General features: G+C 45.8%; 1 protein-coding gene across 1 annotated transcript in view; it reads right to left on the reverse strand.

Annotated features, from left to right (window-relative positions):
• Positions 1 to 1301: 1301 nt before the first annotated feature.
• The window catches only part of LOC130552366 (E3 ubiquitin-protein ligase TRIM39-like), an 80965-nt gene continuing 56353 nt past the window's right edge, over positions 1302 to 25913 (reverse strand). Inside the window, exons 7-12 of the mRNA XM_057330599.1 lie at positions 3259 to 3539; positions 2997 to 3092; positions 2278 to 2511; positions 2059 to 2197; positions 1946 to 1972; positions 1302 to 1849 (exon numbers count right to left, since the gene is read on the reverse strand). Of these exons, the coding sequence (XP_057186582.1) occupies positions 1302 to 1849; positions 1946 to 1972; positions 2059 to 2197; positions 2278 to 2511; positions 2997 to 3092; positions 3259 to 3539 (1325 nt within the window). The remainder of the gene's footprint in view (positions 1850 to 1945; positions 1973 to 2058; positions 2198 to 2277; positions 2512 to 2996; positions 3093 to 3258; positions 3540 to 25913) is intronic.

Raw genomic sequence — 25913 nt, forward strand, 5'->3', positions numbered from 1 at the left:
TCGGCAACAGAAGGCCCGCGGGCCAGAACTGGGCCACCAGCAATAATATCTGGCGCCAGCAGCATTATTTTGCCCGCAGTTGGTTCTGAAATAGATCTGTCACAATCACGTCTTTAGTGAATTTGCCTTCAAAATAAAAGTACGAAAAATTTTGGAGCAATGTTTTATTTTGAAATGAATTGAGAGCTTTTAATTTGAAAAGTTCTGAAAGATATTATACAGTATATTTACTTTCATCACAAGCTGTCAGCAGTTATACAAATAAGGACAGTTTCCATGTAAAAATGTGTAAAAAGCTTTTTTATGTAAATTGACTCCATATCAATGAGCATTATATATTGTGTCTATATATATTTAGAGATTATGACAAGAAAGAGGCCACTTCAAACTCCAGATTGACCTTTGACCTCACCTCTCTGTCCTGTGTGGCAGTGGTTACAGCAAAGATCCTCATGCCAGTAGTTTTAGTCAGAGTACATGCTGCTGTTTAGGCTCCCTACAGGCTGCAATTGGTAACAACATAATGCATCAGCAAAAATTGCTGATTAACCCCAATATGGTAAAAATATACACATTTACATATGTGTACATATACACAAGCCTAGTTTGACATGTTTTGTTGTATCGTTGCTGCTGCTTTGGAGCACATTGTCATATCTAATTCAGTTATTATTTATAATGTGCACTGTGTTTCTGTGTATATTTGTCGATTTGAGTGTAATCACATTTCAGTCCTGGTGAAACAACATTTTGCACTTTTTTACCTGTATATGCATAGAATGAAAATAGAACATAACCGAGAAAAAGAATGTACATATTATTACAGGGCACAACATGAGTAGAATTACACAACAACAATACCACACATTTACATTCACATTTATGCATTTGGAAGACGCTTTTATCCAAAGCGACTTGCATTGCTTTATCCTATACATTTATACATAGGCATGTGCAATCCCTGGGATCAAACCCACAACTTTGCGTGTTAACGCAATGCTCTTACCACTGAGCTACAGGAAGCTACACCACACTGCAGCACCAGCAGCACACCACACTGAGCTACCACACACCAGCAGAATACCAGAATTAGATCTCCATAAACCAAGAACAACAAACCAACATTTAAAATATGTGCACCTTAAAAGTAGTAATTGAAATAAACATTAAATTGACTCAAAACATGGCAGTGAAATGCTGCACAAGTCATCTAGCACAAACATGAACAAACATTACTGATAACATAATAAAATGTAATGTTTGTATTTAGCTGCCTCATCACATTCTAGTCTATTCTATATTTATTTCGTGTGTCTAATAGGATAAATAATCAGTGGGGGAAAATTTGTGCCTTCATCATTATTACATGGACAAAAATATGGAAGAATCTTATCTAAGAAAGACTGACCAGTGTAAAGGTAGATATGAGACCTGGACTCCACATCATAAAAGGACACCAGACCCTCCTCATAATCCACAAACACACCCACCTTCTGGGGCTTCACTCTCAGAGAAAGGAAAACGGAGGGATGAGCAACCACCCAATAATCCCCTCCATCTCTCAGGCACAGAACCCAGTATCCATTCTCAGGACTCATAATGACGTCCCCTTTCCTGTTAATGGACTCTCTCACGACTCCTAAATTCCACTTGGTCTTTCCTGTCACATGCACCTCATAATAAAATCTGCCGGTGGAAAATCTCTCTTTTCCCAGGATGCTTAGACAGTCATCAAACCTCTGTGGGTTGTCAGGGAGATTCAGCTTTATGTTTTCATGTCTCACTTGTTTTCCATCAGGAGACAAGATGAGTTCAGGATGGGCTGTTTCAGGATCCAGAGTTATGTCCACTGAGAGAGAGATCAGAGGTTACGAACATGAATTTTCTTATTCATAATTAGTATATTGCATGCAATTATACAAGAGCAGTGCTGATCAAACTGTACCTGCATATTGCTGCATCCCCTTTAGAACTGCAGAAATAAAAAACATTATTTCTATAGATAAATTCTCTTGTTTGAGGATTACCCTTACAGTGAAAAATGGATGTGTGAAATACCAGTTTCACTCAGTTTCTCATTTAGAGTCTCCTGCAGTTGAGCCAGAGCTTTCCACAGAGTCTTCATGCTTTGATGTGTGTTAAAACTGATCTGAGTCCAGTTCCTGCTGTTTAAAGGACTGCACAGGGATGGGTATATCTAAAACAGGAGAAAAAGAGAAATCTCTCAACATGGAGAGTGTTGTTCTGTGATCTGTGAGCAGAGAACGAGAGACTGACCTGTTGCAAGTAGAGATGATTCTCAGTGTGTGAGAGCTGCTCCAGCTCAGTGTCTCTCCTCTTCAGTTCAGTGATCTCCTGCTCCAGCTCTTTCATGAGATCTTCTGCGTGATCCTCTGCTGCTTTCTGCTTCTGATCCATTAGATCAAGCAGTTCAGACTGACATCTCTCAATTGAGTGAATCACAGAGGTGAACAGCTCAACACAATCTGCTATCTCTTTCTTTGTGTTCCTCTAAAAAAAAAAAGTTAAACGAAAATGCATATTCATGTTAGTCATGTTCTACAAGTCACCACATCTAGAAACTTCATATGTGTAACTCCACGCCAGCAGAGGGAGCCCTCTCCCGAGTATTGACTGGCTACCGCACTCGCTGCCTCACTGGTTACTTCCTGTTCTTGGACTATTTAAGCATGCCTTTCCATTTACCCATTGCGAAGTATTGCCAGTTTATCCTGCCTTACCAAGCGTTTATTGTATCTGCCTTGTTTCCTCTGTTATGACCATTGCCTGTCCTGTTCGGTTTACGTCTCCTGCCACATCCCTTTGTTACGTTGTTTGGATTGGACTGCTTTATGGTATTTTCCCTCTGCCTGTTTCACGTTTACGCTACCTGCCTATCGATTTGGATTTGTTTGCTGTGGATTTTAATAAACGACTGCACATGGATTCTGATTCGGCTTCAGCCTCATTACAATATGGTAGGATTCTAGACTCACTTTTCTGGTTTCTAGTGAGTGTCTGATCTCTTGAATCTTCTTTGTTCTACTCTGAATCATCTTTTGTAACTTGTCTTGTGTGCTCCTGAGCTGATTCTGCAGTCAGAGTTTAAAGTGTGTCAAATAGATCTAGGTCTTAAATGTTTTCACCAATCATAATGTTATATTGAAAACACACTATAAAAAGCGGTAATATTCCGGCTGCTGGGGTGCCAGAAAAAAAAGAAATTTACCAACGTTATGTTATGTTAGCAAGCATCACCTTTCTCTCTCCAGTTTTTTGCTCTATAACAGTTTTGTGTGGCATATGGTCTCTTGCACAGAGCAGACACAGATAGGTTTGATCATCTTTACAGAACATCTCTAGAGGTCTTTCGTGTTTCTGGCAAATATAATCCTGAAGATTCTCAACTGGGTTTATCAGTTTGTGTTTCTTGAGCACTGGTATGGAGAAATGTGGCTCCAGATGAATGTCACAGAAAGTTCCACAACAATCTAGACACGATCTTATGGTTTTTCTGTGTTTACAAACATCACATCTGACTTTTTCTGTTATAGAATCACATGTAATCTTTTTAAACTGCTCTGCAATATCCCTAAATGACGTGTTGATTTTGAGATTAGGTTTTCTATGGAATATTTCTTTCCAAAGCGGGCACTTGTAATGTTCTGTTTTCTCCCAGCTGGTTTTCAGGCAGTTCTTGCAGAAGTTGTGTCCACATGGAGTTGTAACTGGATGAGTGAACACATCCAGACAGACAGAACAGTTAAGGTCTTCAGTCAGGAAAAAGGAAAAGGGCATAGTACATTCTGTTGATCTAAAAAAGGATGTAAGTAGTTCAGATAAAAAATGACATGTTCTTATTGAAAGTGAAAGTTTTTTTTGTTATGGCAGTTGTCTTAACAAAATTGTATACTGACACTTAATATCAGCATGTAGCATGAACCAAAATAAATGATTTCAGCGTCATTGTAAAAACACATTAATTGCAGCCATGAATAAATAAAAATAAAACAGCGTTTAGGCTACTGATGTGACTAATTACACTTGATTGTACATATTTTTTCAAATATTTTGCAAAAGTATTCATTATTTATTTACATACAATATGTTAAAAGCAGTATTTTTGGCCAATAAAAATGATACTTGAAGAAATGAACTTTAATTATCATAACAATAATGTCACATAAGATAAGTTCTTGGTAACACTTTATAATAACTGCATGCTATGAAGCGTTAGTAAAGCATTAGTAAATAGTTAATTCATCATTTGTAAAGCATTATCTCAACATTAATAGACATTAGTAAGACATTCATACATACAGCTATAAATGCTTTATTCCTAATTTATAAGAATATATGTAATGCGTTTAATAATTGTACTTTCATACTTTATTAATGATCACTTTATTATTTCTAAATTGAGTATTGCATAATTTATAAACCAGTTATTTAAGATTTGTCAGTGGTTCGTAAGTACATTTAAAAAGTGTAAGTAAATGATTAGTAAACTATTTAAATGTACATTTATAAATCTTATTATTTAGACATATCTTAATAGTTACACAGTGCGTTAATAAATGCTTTATTAACACATAGTACACCTGCAATTCATGAATAATACAGGTAGTTATAATACATTTCGTAGTTGTCAGTTAACTATTTGTGTGAGCTCATCTAAAGTGTGGACTATTTATGCTTTATAAAGCTTTTACAAAGGAGATTTAAAGGCTTGGTTATCTTCGAAACAGAAAACAAACCCAACACAGAGGTACACAGAAATATTTATTTCAATATATAATAGGAATTCCAAAATACAACAAATAGTTTTTTAATAAAAAAATAAAATATTTCACAGTGTCAAGTCTGTCAACACCTCCAGAAAACAACTGTCCAATAAAATAAACCTCTGCAATCTGATATAAAAATATATATATTTTAAATTGTAAACATTTTCTAGTACCAAAACTGGATTACAGTAGTGCCAAAATAAACAAATAACTTTTTTTATAGAACAATAATAATCATATAAAAGCAAATTTAACAAAGTCAAAACTACATCTAGGAAGAGAACAGTAGTGCAAACCTATTTTAATTTAGTAAAATTCAGTGTGAAAACTGGTCAGTACACTTTCGTTGCAGGGGCAGCAGCTTACCGGAAGCCTTTAAAGCTTTGATAGCATCTTCTATAGCTGGATCCTCATGAATTGCTGTGGCACATTGTGTGGCAAACACACATGGTTTTTAAGGAGTTCCTTAAACTTTCCAGGGGCAGCAATGTACATCTCTGCAATTGGAGCATTGACCACGACTGTGTTCTGGTCCACCCCAACATGCTTAAAAGCAGCTGACATGGTCCCTCCTCTACTGAAGTGCCAAATAATTTTTTTGTATCGGTCCACCACCTGCAGGGGTGTTTGAGCTGTAATTCAGAGAACATAGAATTAGAGTTAGTATTTGGTTTTATTATTCTCACACATTATTTGACATACACTCCTTTGACTCGTACATTGTTTCAAACGACATTATGACACATTCCACAAACTTCAGTTTATAAAGAGCAGATCCCCTCAGTAAAAAAACAGACTATCAGACCAATCTAATGTTTGATGGTTATATTAATGTCAGAGTAAAAAATATGTGTTCTGAGTTTGTCACACAACAGAAAAGTGTGTTATTAACCACCCAGCCAAAGTTGAATGGAGAAAAAAACATCTAAGTAAATATAATAAGTTTTCAAAATCTTGGAAAAATAAGCAGGACTCTCAAACGCTGGGGACGTGTCCGCCAGCCCAGTAGGCTATATGTGAATTATGTGACTACGTTTTATGGGAGGATTTGAATTCAAACACACACGAGTCAATGTGCGCGATATTCATGAATAGATAATTCACGAGTTCGCCTATGCAGATAAAAATGCAGGTTAAAAGGCATGCGTATTTGGCGTGCTGTCCGAGGAGAGGGCTCCGAGCCCGGCAGTTTCTTCGGAACTTTAGAAACTACTAATTTCTCGCTAGAAATGCAATAAAATGTTATTGAAAGTGAAAATAAGACTTACATTTATACAAAACTATGCTCCAAAGGGCGTTTCGGCCACCATTTTATTTTTTGAGCTTGAGCCTTCTCAACCAATCACGTTCCTCACATGTTGTTATGGAAACGACAGGTCTCTGTCATTGGTAAGCTGTGAAAAGGGTGCTTTTAGGACGTTTTTTTCAGAGAAGTTGAACTTTTTTCAATCTCAAAAGACACAGAGCTGCAGAAAAAGACGCTGGCGTTTAAAAATGAGCTCTGGACTTTTTTTTGAAAACACGGTTTACTCCATAGGATTAAAATTTAAAACGATCAAAAAGAAGTCAAGTGTGAACATGGACATGGCCTAAAACAGCTTTGTCTATTTGTAGTAGATGCTGAGATTGCTGATAGCAAACCAGCCGGATGGATTATCTGCTCATGCTTGTCTCGAAATTTGTTAATTAAACATCATTCACTGAAGCACATGATCACGCGCATTAATTCTCCTTCAGTTTGCGTTATTCGCCTCCATCCATTCGCGTCTGCATTACCATTTGCTTGTTATTTGGCGTGAGATTTGTTTAGTTGGGCACAGTGAGAGCGTGAGAGAGCCTGAAAGCATACGCGTGAGAGCTTACAACCCTGAGCTCGTGATTGTGACCTGATGCTAGGCGCTCTAGTGATAGGGGAGGGGCCATGCATGCTCGGACGCTCCGTTGCATCATGGATCCCCTGTTTTAGCCCTGCCCAAAAAGTCCTGAACAGAGAACTGGTGAAAAACTTTTTAACGGTTTAACTCCACAGTTCAGGAATACATACTTCTGAGTCTTTGTAATGTGTTTCAGCAATACATTTCTAACATCTATAATGTGTTTAGAAACAATTTTCAGAATTCACTTTACCCGGACTTTAAGCCTGTCATGGTTCTGCCTCACCTAGTCTTGGATTTCCTGGTCCCGAGGCAGAGCCATGACAAAGTCTTTGGTTATGTGTGGAGAGAAACATGTTATTGTCCTTTTGACAATAATATGCGTTCTCTCCAGTGTCTTGTCATTGGCCCCGCCCCTCTCGTTTCCTGTATTGTTTCCCGGCTGTGTTTCATTACCCTCACCTGCCCTGTGTTATTATCCCTCATTTGTGTTCCCTTTAAATAGTCCTCATGTTTCATTATCCTGTGTTCGGTCATTGTGTGTGCTATGTGCCTTGTGCTGTATCCAGTAGTCTTGTTATTTGTCCAGCATCAACCGTCTTTCCCCGGTCTTGGTCCCGTCTGATGCTTCCTGTTGTGCTGTCCCGTCCCGTCCCGTCGGTCTCAGTAAGTGTTCAGTTTAGTTAACCGTGTCAAGTGTTGTTTATTTAGTTTAGTGTTCCTGTTTAGTCTGTGTTACTATATTCCCCGTGTCATTGTGTTTTACCCCCTCATGGGTCTTTGTTTTGCATTTCTGTCATTAAAAGTCTTTTTGTTAACCCCGTCATTGCCGCTGCCTGCGCTTGGATTCTTTTTCCCCTGTAATCCGTGACAAAGCCCTTGAATAAGTTATATATGTATTCAGACAGTTTCCTGTGAAATTGTTGTGCAAATATTTTTTCATTTGATAATGATGTAATATTTTGCTATGTGGATCTGATTTTTTTTTTTTAGACTACTTTAGCTATCCAAAGAATATAAATAAGGGGTATTTTTCAGATTTATAAAACCACGTGTATGCCAGAACCTGCGCATAATCCCTTTATAAATCCCAGTCAGGGAAAGACTGTGCATACATGTATCTCCATATATACAGTATAAATGAGGTTCCTGGTATCTTATGAAGTTATGATGTAATGCATCCTCAACATTTTGTTTTGTCTTTTAAATAGATTTAATAAAAAAATTAAACAAGTGTTGAAACTGATGTAGATGGGCATACCAGGTTACTCCTAAAAAAATTCCAATACAGTTTTTTTTTTATAGCATACACACAATGTGACATCCAAAACCAGCCAAGCCTAACATAAGCAGTGAGTGGAGGCGGTAAAAATAGCATTCTTACCTCTCTGATGTGTCTTTATTTACACATTCTTTGACTTCTTACCATGCTTTTTCCCTTTCCCCTTCCTTTTTGTCCTCTTCTTCTTCCTGTCGCCCTTTGATGAGGATGAGGAGGAGTCAGATATACAGTAGTATCTGAAGAAGATTCAACTGAGCTGTCACTAGAGGTATCTGAAGACAACACAGTTGCCTGGCTGAAACCTGTGTCCTGTCTTTTAAGAGCTGTTAAAATGGATACAAATACATACATAAGGCTCACATATTGCATCACATGGTACATAACATAACATGACTCAACTGTACTATCCTCCTTTTTCTTATGCCCTGACACTTCGCATGAATTATGGGTGCATCTTAAACAATCATTGAAAGACTACACAATAATTTGCTTAAAACAGAGAAAAAAGGGTACAATGAGATTGTGGAGTGCAATAAACGAGGAGACGAAAACGAAGATGTGTCGGGTCCGCTTACTCTGCACTTTAATATAACTCACACACCGAACAGCGAGTCAAGTAAAACCACAGCACACACATCACAAAACAGGAACAACACAACTAACTCCTCCCTCCCTTAAAGGTACAGTAACTTGGTGAATGTCTCCTGTCATATTACTTGTGGTTCGCCACACAGGCCCCCCCAGAATTCACCCCTAAAAACAGGCCAGACCGAACATATACCCCAAATAAAACATAGGTCTCCATGCATACTTGCAAAACAGAACAGCGTTTACAGTGTATATAAAAGTCAACGGAGAGGGGGGCGGATCAGGCGGCCATAACGGCTTCGCTTAGCAGGAGAGGGGCGAAGGGCCAGGGGCAGGGCAGGGGCCGAGGCTACCGCAGGGGGGCGCCCTCGCCGAGGAGGCTGGGCCAGCTGAAACGGCTTACCAATATCCACATGAGCAGGCTTGAGACGGTCTATCGCCACCCGCTCAGGCCTGCCCCCCATATCCACAACAAAGTTCTTAGACCCTCCCACCAGGACGCGGAAGGGTCCATCGTAGGGGGGCCGCAGCAGGGTACGATGGCCATCATGGCGGATGAAAACATACTTGGCCGACGGTAAATCCTTGGGCACGTAGGATTGGGGGAGGCCATGGTGAGTCGTGGGAATAGGAACAAAAGCATCGGCAATGTCCCGGGACACAGCCCGATGAGAGGCCACAGACCACTGGGCCGTGGCATCCGGAAGAAACTCCCCCGGAACGCGCAGAGGCTGGCCGTACACCAACTCGGCCGATGAGGCTTGCAGATCTTCTTTGGGGGCGGAGCGAAGGCCAAGCATGACCCATGGGAGGCGGTCAGCCCAGTCGCAGTTCGTAAGGCTGGCCCGTAGCGCGGCCTTCATGTCACGATGAAACCGCTCGCAAAGTCCATTGCTCTGTGGGTTATAGGCTGTGGTACGGTGGACCTTCACCCCCAAGACCTCGGCAACCGCAGTCCAAAGCTCCGATGTGAACTGCGGACCTCGGTCCGAGGAGAGGTCAGACGGTGTACCGAAACGGGCCACCCAAGCCATAATGAACGCCCGGGCCACCTCAGCTGATGTAGTGGAGGACAGGGGAACCACTTCTGGCCACCTGGTGGTCCTGTCCACCATGGTGAGGAGGTAAGTGTAACCACGGGAGGGGGGTAAGGGGCCCACCAGGTCCACATTAACATGATCAAAACGTCTCTCTGGCACTTTGAAGGGTGCCAAGGAGGCTTTGGTATGACGAGTCACCTTTGCGCGCTGGCACGCCACACTGGCAGCAGCCCAGGCCCTGACGTCCCTCCGCAGGCCTGGCCAGACGAACTTGGCCCCCACCAGCTTGGTAGAGGCCTTCACCCCCGGGTGGGAAAGGTCGTGGATGGCGTCAAAAACCTTACGCCTCCAGCCAGCAGGTACCATAGGGTGCGGTTGGCCAGTGGAGACATCACAGAGGAGCGTAGCGTTGGCCGTGTCAAAAATCACATCCTCCACAAGCAACGCCATGGGGGCTGTCCTGTAGGCTTGCACCTCAGCGTCCGCGTTCTGATCCACCGCCATAGTGGCGTAGTCGAGGCCCAAGTGGACGGACCCAGCAACAGCCCGGGAGAGGCAGTCGGCTACGAAATTGTCTTTACCGGCCACGTGCTGAATGTCAGTAGTAAACTCGGAGATGGCAGAGAGCTGACGCTGCTGTCGACCAGACCATGGTTCCGAAGACTTGGCCATAGCAAACGTCAGTGGTTTGTGGTCCACTAAAGCCGTGAAACGCCGGCCCTCCAACAGGAACCGGAAATGACGGTTGGCAAGGAAAAGACCCAGGAGCTCCCTGTCGAAGGCGCTGTATTTCCTCTCGTTGTCACGGAGCTTCCTGCTGAAAAAGGCCAGCGGCTGCCAGTCTCCGCCCACCCGCTGTTCACACACCGCCCCCACGGCGTAATCAGAGGCGTCCGAAGTAAGAGCAACTGGGGCGGTCGGAGAAGGGTGCGCCAGCAGAGCAGCGTTGGCCAGCGCGGTTTTGGCAGCATCAAAAGCCTCCGTCATCGCTGGGGCCCAATCCAACACGTCCGCCGGCCTCCCACCCCGCAAGGCGTCGTATAAGGGTCGCATGAGGTGGGCCGCATGGGGGAGGAAACGGTTGTAGAAGTTCACCATACCCAAGAACTCCTGCAGGGACTTCACAGTGCATGGGCGTGGGAAACTGGCGATGGTGTCCACCTTTGCCGGGAGGGGCACGGCCCCCTGTGCGGTGACGTGGTGGCCGAGGAAAGTGATGGACGACCGGCCAAACACACACTTAGCCGGGTTAAGGATGAGACCATGCTCGTTGAGCCGGCCGAATAGCTGCCGGAGAATAGTCAGGTGGTCGTCTGCGGATGCGCTGACCACGAGAATGTCATCCAAGTAAACAAATAGGAAGGGCATGTCCCTCAGCACAGAGTCCATGAGGCGCTGAAATGTCTGCGCTGCACCCTTGAGGCCGAAAGGCATCCGCAGGAATTCAAAAAGGCCAAAGGGTGTGATGACCGCTGTCTTGGGGACATCCTGTGGGTGGACAGGCACCTGGTGGTAACCGCGCACCAGGTCCACCTTCGAAAAGATGGTGGCGCCGGCTAGGTGGGCAGAGAAATCCTGTATCTGCGGCACCGGGTACCGGTCGGGGGTGGTGGCGTTGTTCAGGCGTCGGAAATCACCACAGGGCCGCCAACCACCATCAGCCTTGGTCACCATGTGTAGGGGGGAGGCCCACGGGCTGTTAGAGCGGCGCACTATGCCGAGGTGCTCCATGGTAGCGAACTCCTCCCTGGCGATCACGAGCTTGGCAGAGTCGAGGCGCCGGGCTCGTGCATAGACCGGGGGGCCAACCGTGGTGATGTAGTGCTCCACGCCATGCTGAGCCACTGCCGATGAAAACGTGGGCGTGGTTATGTAAGGGAACTCAGCCAGCAGGCGTTGATACAGGTCCCCGGTGGCAAGCGTATTCGACAGACAAAGCGCCCCCACCCCTCCAAGCGTGCAGGGGTACGAAGCAAAAGAAAGGGCGTCGATCAGGCGGCAGTTTGTAACATCCACCAACAGTCTGTAAGCGCAGAGGAAATCCGCCCCCAAGAGCGACGTAGATACGGCGGCCATTACGAAATCCCAGCCGAAACGCTGCCCGCCGAAACACACTTCTACATACCTCGTGCCATAGGTACGAATGGGTGTGCCGTTGGCGGCGTCCATCGGGGGGCCATGCCCGCCAGCCATAGTGTCCACAGTCATCGCCGGCAGGATGCTGCGTTGAGCCCCAGAATCAGGCCCGGATTAAGAACTCAGAGGCCCCTGGGCACAAGTGTCTTATGGACCCCCCCATACACACACATGCGCACAATAAAGTTTTAAATTAGCCTAGGGTACTATGTGTATGAAACACCTCTATGTTTCAGGATTACAGGATTACATTGACAAGTTACAAACTATGATCACAACCTGAAGGACAATATCAACACCTGTACACATCCTCCATCATACAGGATTTACAACAAGATTGCAACAAGGCCTTCCTGGACCAGCAACAACAATATTAAGACCTTTCCCTGCATACTGTAACTCACTGCCATATTCAAGCACACACTACCACACCTCAACCTTTTAATTCAGTTCTATCAGATTCTTCCATAATTCAACAGAAACATGCCAGATTCACAAAACTGTTCTTAAGAGAAAATATAAGAACTTTCTTAAGATAAATTACAGAAAGTTCTTAAAAATATTCTTAAATGCAATTCTAAAATATTTCCATCTTCATTTTTTCAAAGACTAAACGGGCAGGGCAGTCTTTGTCAATGATTATACTACAAGAGTAATTTGTCCATAAACTTTATTTGTGTAACAAGCACCTCTCCACTCACGTTATTATGTAAGCGTGTAATGTGTTACAGTAAACGACATTAACAAGTATTATAAGTATTCTTTAGCATATATACAGTATTATGACATCATCATATTTATTTTTTAAACATTTTGCAATGTATGTAAAAGCACTGTTGATTATCTAATAATGAAGGCTAAATATTGGTAAAGTAAGGCAATTACTGATCAACATTATATCAATATAAAATAATTCACAATTGGCAAGGAAACACCACCAAATAAATGTAAAAAACCTCTAATCTTTTAAGATTTAAGACAGCCGCGAGGGTATATCAACTCATTATATTTACAACAATAAAATCGTTCTCATTGACATATTTTCAGTTTCTGTTGTCAGTTCATGACGTGACATCATCTAACAACTCACAATAAAAAGCGGCGATTTCGACTATTTGTTCTTTCACACAGCCTCATGGTAACCATGTGCATATTTACCGACGAACTTTGTTCATATTTATATATCATATTTATATATCCAAACAGTCGATAACAGTAGCCGGGTTTCCATCATGGTTTTATTCGCATTTTGAAGTTTCGCATCAGACACGAGTGATGGAAACGCCAAATTTCGAATTAAAAACCCTTAATTCGCAAAAACGTTTTTACGCTCGCTTGAGGTGGTTTTTCATTTTTGCGAAAAAGGGTTAATGCGAATAATAGGAGATGGAAACGCATTTGCCGAATAAATTCCTCCAAAAAGTCACGTAACTGCATGAGACGGCCGGTGTAACCTGACTAACCAGAGTAGGCTAATGATCTTGTGACACAGCATCAGAAATGTTGTGATGGTCATTCTTAAACGCCTGAGCAAAGTCGTCAAGTATTTCTGTAATTGCCTCTTAGAACTGTCACGACTGTGTTTCCCGAACAGCAGGCATCCACAAAAGCACCGCATTTATTGAGTTTTCTAATCGTCTGTTTGCGCAAGTATTATTATATATGAAAACTATTATATTCAGTGGCTTCTCTTACTTTTCTTACTGATATTTAGTGCCAGTTTATTAGGAAGTGACGGTTGACTAGTTGGATGGAAACGGTGCTTATTCGCAAATGTTTTATGCGATATTCCAATTTTGCGCATAAGCTAAATTGGCAACTTTGGATGGAAACCCGGCTAGTGACAGGTTGTTGGAAACGCTGTTTTGTACTCATTTTATTCACGAGTTACCTGTCGTATGGTGCTGCTTCTTCCTGCCGGGAAAGAGAGACCTCGCGCTCGTGGGGCAGCACTGGCGATATTTTCCCACTGAATGAAAGCTAAGGTTTATCCAAGAAGTCGCTAGATTTGTCGCTATGCGCTTCTTCTAAACAAAAGCCGCTGGAGGGCTCGTAAAAGTGATTAAATCAGAAGACAGACTTCCTAATTTAGAAACACTGTTTTGTGTGTGCACCTCCATGTGCGTGGGAGAGAGAAGCGCACGGCAGAATGAATATGGCGTAAACGCTGTTATGTGAAAATGTTTTCTCTTGCCTGGACCCCAAGCGCGCATGGGCCCCTGGGCCTGTGCCCATAATGCCCATTGGATAATCCGGCCCTGCCCAGAATCGACCAGCAGCCGCCGGCCAGACAAGGTGTCAGTGATGAATAACAGCTTGCAGTCACGGCCAACACCCATAGCTGTTAATGAGCGCCGGCCCTGGCTTTTCCCTGGGCTCTAAAACTGCAAGGCTGACGACACTGCTTGGCCTTGGCCCCAAACCTGGAATGGTAATAACAGCACCCGTCCTCACGCTGTCGGCGAGCCACGGCAGCTGCAGTGTCCAGGTCGTCCTCCGGGGGGCCAAGCAGGGCAAACGTGTGCTGGGGGGCAACAGCACATGGACAAACTGCTGCCGGTTGGCGAGGAAAATCCTGTCCGCCTCCACAGCCAGTGCCCGGTAGTCTCTGGAGGAAGGGAGGGGGGAACTGGCCAGCGTGGTGCGCACGGGTACTGGAAGCTGCCGCAGAAAAATGTGGGCGAAAAGGAATGAGCTAGCATCCTCTCCATTAACTCGGACGGCTTGCTGTCGCCAAGGCCGTTCAGAGACAAAAGGCGGTCTGCTTTCTCCAGCTCCGACAGTTCAAAGAGCTTCAACAGGAATGTTTTGAGTGCGTCGTATTTGCCGTCAACCGGAGGAGCCTCTAACAGCGCCATAGCCCTGGCTGTCGTCGAGGCATCTAAAGCCGCTACCACGTGGAAATATTTTGTCACGTCCTGTGTTATTCCTCTCAGCTGGAACTGGGCCTCGATGTGTTGAAACCACGGCCGTGGGTTGTGCTGCCAAAAGTCCGGTAATTTGACGGTGGTGGCGCAGGTAGCACCGACATTAGCCGCGCCGCTAGCAGCAGCATTTTCATCACCGTCGTGGTGTGACATAATTCAGCCGTATCCAACTCGCGTCAGGGTCACCACTTGTGGAGTGCAATAAACGAGGAGACAAAAACGAAGATGTGTCGGGTCCGCTTACTCTCCACTTTAATATAACTCTCACACCGAACAGCGAGTCAAGTAAAACCACAGCACACACATCATAAAACAGGAACAACACAACTAACTCCTCCCTCCCTTAAAGGTACAGTACCTTGGTGAATGTCTCCTCTCATATTACTTGTGGTTCGCCACAAGATGTCATTATTCTACTCACATTCAACCATCAAACATTAAAAGGAAAATGTTCATTAACTTAAGCATAGTGTCATATTTCAATGTGCATTCATTTATTTTGACAGTTTCCTCCCTGAATAAAAAGTTAATATAATAGGGATATTTTTAAATGTAAAGATATAAGATATATTTTAAAGCATCCAAACCTGAAAATAATATTTTTGATCATTTGAATACATGTTTTGTGTTGTGAGACTTACCTGACGCCAGTTGCTCTTTTAGATAGTCTCTCTCCTTGGTTAACTCATCAATATTCTCTTTTTGCCACTCTACTCTCAGCTTACACATCTCCAACTCATGGGATTTTCTTTTGTCGGCCAGATTTGCAGTGGGGGCCACGAAGACACCCAATTAAAAGTAACTACATTATTGAAAGAACTGAGAATGTTCTATTTACTTTCTGGTTGTCTAACAAACCCTCATCCCGCAAAGACGACGTCAGGACCTCTAATTAGTGACTAGCTTGCTAGCTATAAATAATAATATGAGACAATAAACAGAGTAACATACTAACCAGTAGTGCCACTGACAGACGTCTCATTCAATGTCTCCATCTGCATGTTGGCATTCTTTTTGGCCCAGGTCCGAACGCCTTTTTGACTTTTGACTGAGTTCTCCATGCCATAAACACACTGAAGTTCCCATTCAGTCGGTCCACTTGGTACAACACATGACTATGGGATATCGCGCTCTTGCGCCATCTACTGAAGACACCTATATACACGCCTTTAAAGGCAAATGACGCATGACGACGTGGGTGGGGCTGCCTGCCCACAGCATATAAATACAGTCGCATGTGTCATTCCCTTTGTTCTTCAGCTCTTCACCGTGCTGCTAGGACACCGTCATGCAATTCTGTTTTCACGAGTGGTAGCCCATGTGGTGATTCCGGTTGAAACTGTAATAAAATAAGTGTGTTTCTCAGCTTCAGTTTAGCACTGCTAACAACAGCTAAATAAACCTCTTTTGAAAATGTCTAAAAAAGATCGCCCCTGCCCTATGGCATGTGGGTATTCACTATCAGAAAAGGATACTCACGAGCACTGCCCAGTGTGTCTGGGGATAGTCCATGCGTGGCTTGCTGTCTCTAATCCCGTGCACATTGCCAGCGGCTCTGCCATTCCATGCTCGAGCGGCGTGTGGCATTCGTAAAGCGGGTGCTTAGCGGGGCAGCAGCGAGGCATGGTCCGCTTCTGTCCACGGAAACCAACCCAGAGGCAGCCTTGGCCGTCCTCGCAGAGGTCGCGGGGACCTGGGGTGACCGTGCAGAGGAGGAAACGGGTGTCCCTATGAATATTCCTGAGTTTGTCTATCAAGAAGATGACTCTGTCTCGTTAGATGCGGGCGAGGATTTCTACGATGACACGCTACAGGCGGGACAAATGCAGGATTCTCCTTCGGCCTCAGTAGAGACTGGTGGTGTTGACACAGGGTAGGATTCCTTCATTGATCTTTTCCGGAGAGCAGCGGAAAAGTTGTCAGTGGACTGGCTTGCTCCACCCCCGGTACAGAGGGACTCATGCTTTGGGGGGTTCTATTTGGCTCCTATGCAAACGGTGGTGAGAACCCGCCTGCCGCTATACCCAGACTGTCTTGCGGAGCTCACATCTTCATGGTCGAAGCCCACGTCACCCCCTCCACCGGTGCTGGGTGTGACTAAGTTCACGGAGCTCGAAGGAGCGGAGGCAGCAGGACTAATGTCAGCCCCTCCAATGGAGCATTCCTTGGTGGCATACCTGGCGCCCTCCAGAAACACGAGTATAACAAGCACTCCCACTCTTCCGACAGGCCCTTGCCGTTTTTCTTTTAAGCAACTGGGCAGGGTTTACGGCGAGCAAGCACGTACGGCCAGAGCTCTGAGCGCTATGTCCTTGCTACAGACATATCAAGCCATCTGCCTGGGAGAGCTGAGCGAGGCCATGTCGGCAGGAATGCCGTGTGACGCGCTCATGGGGGAAGTACGTTCCACAGCGAATTATATCCTTCGTGCGACCCGTGGGGTTCTGGGGTCATTGGGCCATGCTATGGCCAGTACGGTGGTGGCGCAACGTCATCTCTGGCTGACCCTGGCTAACCTGCCTGAGCGGGATCAGAGTGCGTTCCTCAACGCACCGTTCTCCCCGTCTGGGCTCTTTGGAGAAGGGCTAGGCACGTTCCAAGTGCGGTTTGAGTATTCCAAAAAGCAGGCGGAGTCCTTGAGAGGCTGGATGCCGCGGAGGTTTAACGGCCCGGGGCCGTCGACTTCCAACGCAGGCCTCAGGTCAGTCTACCGGCCAAAAGACCGGCTCCAGCGGCAGCACTGAGACCCGATGCTTGGGGAACGCAGAGAATGCATGCACAGCCCAGACAGCAGTACGGTCCTGGAAGACGAGGCCCGACCCCTCGAGGCCCCGAGTAATGACGGGGATCCTCACTGTCTGCCTAGAACAATGGCGCGCATGCGCCCCAGCACCATGGGTGCTTCGCTTGATCCAGTGGGGTTATCGACTACAGTTTCTTTCGCGCCCCCCCTGCTTCGGCGGGGTAATCGCAACATTAGTCCCAGAAAGATATTCGCCTGTGCTGAGAGGGGAAATCCGTGCTTTCCTCCAGAAGGGAGCAATTCAAAGCGGGGGAACACGGAAGACGGGTTTTACAGCAGTTACTTCCTCCTTCCGAAAAAGAGCAGGGGTTTATGGCCTATCCTAGACCTGAGACGAATGTACAAACATCTCAGAAAAATAAAATTCAAGATGCTTACGGTATGACATCTTCTGTGTTCCTTGCGTCCCCGAGACTGGTTAACATCAGTGGATCTAACCGATGCATACTTCCACATTTCAATTCTCCCGGGGCACAGGAAGTTTCTGAGGTTCTCCTTCGAGGAGGCCACGTACGAATTTCAGGTCCTACCGTTCGGGCTGTCCCTAGCACCGCGCATTTTTACGAAATGCATGGAGGCAGCACTGGAACCGTTGCGACGCCAGGGCATGAGAGTGTTCGCCTATTTGAACGACCTGCTCCTGGCCTCAGACAGCAGAGAGCAAGCAGTGTTACAGACACAAGCACTTGTTTCCCATTTGCGGGCTCTGGGGTTTCTAATAAATCTCGAAAAGAGCTCCCTGGTCTCAAAGCAGCAGATAATATATCTCGGTTTTAAGATAGATTCCGTACAGAACACAGCTATGCTGTCAGTACGAAGGGTCGAGGTTTTTCGCAGCTGCCTGGCTCAGTTTCAGCTGGGCAAACGGGTCCGTTTTCATTTAATATTGAGACTGCTGGGGCTCATAGCCTCAATGATAGCGGCGGTCTGGTTGGGTCTCCTCTTTATGCGTGCCTTCCAGAGATGGGTACTGAGCATGAGATTAAACGCGGCACAGCATCTGCACAGACGGGTGACGATCATGCCTTCGTGCGTTCAGACTCTGGTTCCCTGGGGAAACCCAGTTTTGTTATCGGAGGGAGTTCCTCTGGGCAGGGTGACGTCACGTATTGTGGTGTCGACAGATGCGTTGCTACATGGATGGGGAGCTCTGTGCCAGCAGAGCTCCGTAAGAGGGGAATGGTCAGCGCCGCTAAGACAGCGTCACATACATTTTCTGGAGCTGCAGGCTGTTCGTCTGGCGCTGAAACGCTTTGCCTGGCGTCTGCGGGACAAACATGTGTTAGTCAGGATGGACATCACGACAGTGGTGTCTTATATAAACAGGCAAGGGGGGACTCACTCTCTTCCCCTGTTGCAGGTGGCACGAAAGCTCCTGTTTTGGAGCAGCGAACATGTTGCGTCGCTCAGAGCGGTTTACGTCCCGGGCCGTTTGAATGGTGCGGCCGATATGCTGTCCAGAGGTGACCCGCAGGTCAGGGAGTGGCGCTTACATCCGCGAGTGGTGGCGCAGATCTGGGATCGGTTTGGCAAAGCCGAGGTGGATCTCTTTGCGTCCTTGGAGAAAACACACTGTCCACTGTTTTACTCAATCACAGACAGGAGCGCCCCGCTGGGGGTGGATGCGCTGTCGCATGTATGGCCCCGTACCCTGTTATACGCATTCCCGCCGGTGGACATGATACAACCTACTCTAGACCGAGTACGTCAGGAGTGTCTGTCACTAATTCTAGAGGCACCTCGTTGGCCGGCACGGACATGGTTCATGGGCATCATGGAGTTGTTGTCAGAGGCACCGTGGCGTCTTCCCCACTCCTACAACCTACTATCACAAGCAGGGGAACAGATTCTGCATCCTCGTCCGGAGCTTTGGTCTCTGTGGGCTTACCCGCTAAAAGGGAGAACCTGATGGCAGCGGGGTTCCCTACCAATGTGGTGGAAACGATTCAGAGTGCTAGAGCGCCATCGACAAGGGGACTTTATACGCTGAATGGCGCATGCTTGAAAATTGGTGTGGGCAAAGAGCGTTATCGCCGCATAAGTGCCCGATTGCGGGGGCTTTGACGTTCCTGCAGGAATTATTGGAGCAGGGTGGCTCCCATTCCACTATAAAAGTTTATTTGGCGGCAATCTCGGCCTATCATGAGGGCATAAACGGTGCTACCCCAAGCGCACACCCACTCGCTGTTCGGTTCCTGAAAGGGGCACGGCGTCTGAGGCCTGTTGTAAAATCAATGGTGCCATCATGGGACCTGGTCTCAGTTCTGGAGGCGATGTGTGGACCCCCTTTTGAACCCTTGGATTCTTTGGATCTAAGAATGCTGTCGTATAAAGCGACACTGCTGCTGGCGCTGGCATCGGCGAAGCGCGTGGGCGATCTGCACGCACTGTCAGTGCATCCCTCATGTATGCAGTTTGCTCTGGATGGGTCGAAGGTGACGCTGTGCCCAAATGCAGCATATACACCTAAAGTCTTGTCGGGGGCATATAACACACTCCCCTTTGAGCTGCCCGCCCTGTCAACCGTTTCTGCGGACTCCGGGGAGGATGAGAAACTACGTGTTTTGTGTCCGGTTCGGGCTCTGCGTAGGTATGTGGAGCAGACGCAAGCCACGCGTTCCTCAGATCAACTGTTTGTATGTTTTGCAAATCCGCTGTCCAAACAGCGCCTTTCACAATCGATCGTGGAGGCGATATCTCTTGCATACAAGAGCAGGGCTTTGGACCTGCCTATGGGGGTGTGTGTGCACTCAACAAGGGGCAGGGCAACATCATGGGCACTGTTTAGAGGAGTCCCTATAGAGGACATTTGCGCAGCAGCTAGTTGGGCGTCACTGCACACGTTTGTTCGGTTTTACCGACTAGATGTCATGGCGGCGACAGTGGCTCAGTCCGTGCTCACCGCAGGATTTTCAGGCCAGGGGCCGTCACTTCCGTGAGATGCATGGGTTAAGTGACGGTGTTGGTACCTTACGTTTAGTTTGGCGACTTGGCGGGGCGTGAATACAAGTCCCATAGTCATGTGTTGTACCGAGTGGACCGACTGAATGGGAACATTGAGTTATGCATATAACTACTGTGTCATGGTTCTGCCCCACCTTGTCTTGCTTTTCTTGACCTAGTGGCAGAACCATGATAGAACCTCTTGTTTTATGTGGAGAGTGACGTTTTGTCCCTCATGGTCTTCCACTCTCCGGTGTGGCGTCTCTGTTCCCGCCCTTTCGTCTCGTTATTGTTTGTTAATTAGTTCATGTCCTGCACCTGTCCCCTCTTGATTTTTCCCCTTTATTATGCCCTTGTGTCTTCTGTCTCGTGCTGGTTCATTGTTCTGTTGTGTTCTGTTTGTGTCATGTGGGTGAGTTACTGTTCTGTAGTTAGTTTAGTTTATTGTGGTTATGTCAAGTGTTGTTATTATTTCTAGTCTAGTTAGTCCCTGTCCTTGTTGCTATGTTTTGTTATGTTCCCCCACGTGGGTCTTTGTTTTGTATTTTTTAGTTATAATTAAAGTCTGTCTTGTTAACCCCTTACCCGCTGTCTGCACTTGGGTCCTCTGTCCTTGTCCTCACCACCCACGTTCATGACAGAATGAACCAGCCATTCTGGACCCAGCAGACAGAGGGATCTCAGCGGGAGGGGTCGATGCCGCCGGACTCCCTTGGAGGGTAGAGGCCGCTGGGCTCCATTCCAGAGTCGGGACCGCCGGACTCCCTTCCGGGGTCGAGACTGCCGGAACTCCGTCCAGGATCGAGACCTCCGGGCTCCCTTCCAGGGTTGAGGTCGTCGGATTCCCCTCCAGGGTTGAGGCCGCCGGTGTCCTGTTCCCGCTGAGATCCCTGCCGGCCTCCCAGCTGGTGCCCAGGCCTGTCGAGTCGACTGTTTGTGTGTGTTTGTCCTTGTTTGCTGCCCAGCTGCCAGAGAGCGCTGCCCAGCCGTCGGAGATGCTGCCCAGTGCCAGAGAGCCTGCCCAGCCGCCGACATCCTGTCCTGTCATGTCGACATCCAGGCCTGCCCAGCCGGTGATAGCTGTTCTCCCAGCCGGCCATCCAGCCGGCGCCATGTTCTGTCCAGCCGGCCATCCAGCCGGCGCCATGTCCTGTCCAGCCGGCCTCCAGCCGGCGCCATGTCCTGTCCAGCCGGCCATCCAGCCGGCGCCATGTACTGTCCAGCCGGCCATCCAGCCGGCCCATGTACTGTCCAGCCGGCCTTCCAGCCGGCGCCATGTACTGTCCAGCCGGCCTTCCAGCCGCACCATGTGTTGTCCAGCCGGCCTTCGTGCCGGCACCATGTCTTTGTTTGGACTTTTTTTTTCCTATTTATCACGTTTTTGGTCGTGTTTTGTATAATGTTTTTTTGTCACAGTCTGTCTAGTCTTGTTTGTTCCTTGAGGAGCATCAGGATGCTGCTCCTTAAGGAGGGCTTCTGTCATGGTTCTGCCCCACCTTGTCTTGCTTCTCTTGACCTAGTGGCAGAACCATGATAGAACCTCTTGTTTTATGTGGAGAGTGACGTTTTGTCCCTCATGGTCTTCCACTCTCCGGTGTGGCGTCTCTGTTCCCGCCCTTTCGTCTCGTTATTGTTTGTTAATTAGTTCATGTCCTGCACCTGTCCCCTCTTGATTTTTCCCCTTTATTATGCCCTTGTGTCTTCTGTCTCGTGCTGGTTCATTGTTCTGTTGTGTTCTGTTTGTGTCATGTGGGTGAGTTACTGTTCTGTAGTTAGTTTAGTTTATTGTGGTTATGTCAAGTGTTGTTATTATTTCTAGTCTAGTTAGTCCCTGTCCTTGTTGCTATGTTTTGTTATGTTCCCCCACGTGGGTCTTTGTTTTGTATTTTTTAGTTATAATTAAAGTCTGTCTTGTTAACCCCTTACCCACTGTCTGCACTTGGGTCCTCTGTCCTTGTCCTCACCACCCACGTTCATGACATACTGTTCCCAGAAGGAGGGAAATGTGGTGCAACACATCTTGGCCCCGCACAGTCGTAAGCTCGGTGAAGAGCTGGACTGAACAAAGGGAATGACACATGCGACTGTATTTATATGCTGTGGGCAGGCAGTCCCGCCCACGTCGTCATGCGTCATTTGCCTTTTAAGGCGTGTATATAGGTGTCTTCAGTAGATGGTGCAAGAGCGCGATATCCCATAGTCATGTGTTGTACCTCGTTTCCCTCCTTCTGGGAACAGTAGTTATATGCATAACTCAACGTTTGCTGCACGATTCCTTTGTCGCCCCTATGATGACGTTTGCACAAACGGTTTAGCATAGTTCCCCTGTTGATGACGTTTGAAAGCGGGAGCGCGATTTCCCTATAGCGATTTCTCCCGCCCATCAGATCGCAAATTGTCAAAAACCACTAACGTTAATTTTTTTTTAAAGATGAGTAAATTTACCTGACTAATGAAGCTTATTAATAAACCCATCTCTATAAAGAACACCCTGAGGCTGATTAAATGGCTCCAGAAAAGGAAACTGCTAAAAAACAAAATTAAATGCAATATATGTCATCGGGTCATGAAAATGAAGAAAAGGACGAACAGTGGAGATCAATTTGCTTGGTAAGTATAAATAAATAAATATATCCTATATAAAATGTAAAATAATGTTAAGTGTTTGCTGTCTGTGATAATGTTGGTGGGCAATAAAACAATCATGCAATTGTATGAATCCCCTTTCTAAAAACTGGATTTCTTTAAAAACAGGATTTGTCAACAGGCAGCTCACGAGGGAAGGGCAAATTTTTTTTTCTATAAGGCACAAATCAATCTTCAGCAGATCAAATGTCTCCTTCAGTATGTTGATGCAATTCTTGTACAGGTAGGCAAGTGATACCAGTTGTAATATAAATATCTATGTCATAAACTTACTTTGTTGCTGTTGTACAATATAAACATGCATACATATATATTTTTTTCATAAAGGCGTTCATAAACATATGTTTTATTTGCCTTTAAAGGTTTTCTCAGGGTCTATGGTTGAGGCAGATAGTCATGATGGATGACAGTATTGCAAGCAGTTCAGCGACTCATAGTAAAATGGCAAAGAAAATAAGGGAAGTCTGTGTCACAGCAATTGAACGGATGAGAAGACGTACAGGCCAGCAGATAGGTGGAAGAAGGGAGTTTGTTGTGATCGACGAAAGCCATTTTCAGCACAAAAGAAAGGTATGTTATAGATGGTTTCAAAGCAACAACATAAAAAACGTTACTGCACATGCGCGTGTTCGTGGACTGCCCTTAACTTCCGGTACACATTTGCAGATTATAGAATGCTTGTAGATTTGTCACGACCCAGGTCAGGTCGGGGTAATTGTCTGCACGGGAACGGTCTTGTTTTGTCGAGCACGTGGAAGCTGTCTACTGACGGCTGACCACGTGCTCGGAGTCTGCGTCACTGTTCCCGCCCTCGAGACTCCGTTTAGGGTTTTCCTTGCACTGGTGTTTTTCCACTCAGCTTTCACACCCCTGTTCTCACTTCCCTCATTAAGCCCACTTGTTCCCGCAATTGTCCCACACCTGTTGACTATTCCAGCCCATCTAGGTTTCCTTTATATTCCTTTGGTGTTTCTTGTCCTGTGTCTGACCGTTGTGTGTTTTCCACTACAGACTGACGTAGGTGCTGCTGCAGCTCACCTATAGCATCTCGATATCCACTTGGATTTCTTAGCCTTAGCCTTGCCACAGTCCTAGTCATAGCCTTAGTCCTAGCTCCTCTAGGCATTTTGCCTTCACGAACGTGCTTCTCTTGACTCTGTTTTCCTTAGCTTTTCCAGTGTGTTCTCACCTCTCTCCCATCACGTCCCAGGTCTGCTCTCTGTCTACGCAGTATCCGTTGGCGTCCCGGCCGGCGGCCTCGCTCCACACCCGACCTGACAACAGTCACATCAGGGGCGTGATCTTCGTCACGAGCTACCACTTCTCTCTCCTCCTGAGAGTTGGTTCGAGGTAAACCCTCGAACCCCAACTACTGACCCCTTACCCCGGTGGGGGATTCTCGACGCTCTTCGGAGGCCTCTCCCGTTCCGGTGGTGTATCTTTCTGCTTCCCGTGGCTGTGCCTTCCTTGGTTGTTTGGATTATTGACTGTTGCCATTTTCTAATAAAGCTTTTTCCTGCATTTGGGTCTCTCTCAGCTTTGTCGACCATGACAAGATTATTTCTGATAACAAGAAAAAGAACCGAGAGGAACCGTTACTTGGCTAAACTTGTCTCTCCAATATTGAATTTAGACTGATTATGTCAATACGGTTTCTTTAAATGTGACCAAACTACAGGACCTATTCAACAAATTGTCCATTTAATAGAATTAATATACAACAAAATTCAACAAATCGATTATTTAATACAATTATTATACAATAAAGTAATAATAAAGCAATAAGCCCCAACAAGCAGTGGGTTACAGTGCATTTTATAATGGCTAAGGGGTGTTGTTAGTCATTAAACCCCTTAGGTGTTATAAAATGCACTTGTAACCCACTGCTTCTTGCGGGCTTATTGCTTTATTATTGTACAGGAGCTTATTGCTTTTATAAAACGGTTATACCACATGCATAGCAAGGCCAAGAAACACATGCAGCAACAGTGGCACAGTGACACTTAGACTATGTAATGCAGTCAGAATCAAGGACCAGAACTGACCAGAACTAATATTAACATAAATTTAATAAAATATAAATAGTTATATTATTAGACTGATAAACAATCACTGACCGGAAGTTACCTACAGTCAAGGTGTGCGTGTCCGATGAAACGGTCTATAGCAAATTTGATTAAAATGAATAAAATAAATGTGAACAATAGTTACCAAAGTTATTGTTATTATGTATCTGTTTATGTCTGTTTTTGTTGTCTATTTTCTCCATTAGTATGGTAGAGGAAGAATGGCTGGCGGGTGGAAAAGAAAGAAATGGGTCTTTGGGATGTTAGGTGTGTGGCATCAGCACCAGCAAATCTCTAGAAAACTTATTCTACGTCTTCTGGAGAGAAGATCTCAAACACATCTAGTCCCCTTGATTGTGCAACTAAGGGTGTGCAAAGCAGCCGGTATTTGTATCTGTATTTGTATTTGTTGAGGGGGGAAAGTATTTGTATTTGTATTTGTATTCGAGTAAAATTCAAAATAGGCGTAAAAATCCATTTTTTTTTGCGTTACACTTCTAATTTACGTTATAGTGTACGTAACAGAGTGAACATGAGAGCACCCGACTGCAGACATCAATAATGCAGCGTAATGGAATAATCTCCCGATCAAACTCCGCTTCCCGAAAGTTATAAACTGCCTCCGGAACCCAGTTAAGGTACAAAAATCTATTCGACAAAAATAGTGAAGTTCACGCAGTGAAGACTTTTTTCGCTCAGCCGAGCCTTCTCTGTTATTGTGTGCAGCAGCCTGTGTCAGTCACCTCTTTTACCCCCCACCTCCCCCGACTCCTGAATGTCACTCAATCATGCGGGCATGCAATGCGGTCTCATGAGAAAAC

This window comes from Triplophysa rosa, linkage group LG1, assembly GCF_024868665.1.
Source record: "Triplophysa rosa linkage group LG1, Trosa_1v2, whole genome shotgun sequence".
NCBI classification, from domain to species: domain Eukaryota; kingdom Metazoa; phylum Chordata; class Actinopteri; order Cypriniformes; family Nemacheilidae; genus Triplophysa; species Triplophysa rosa.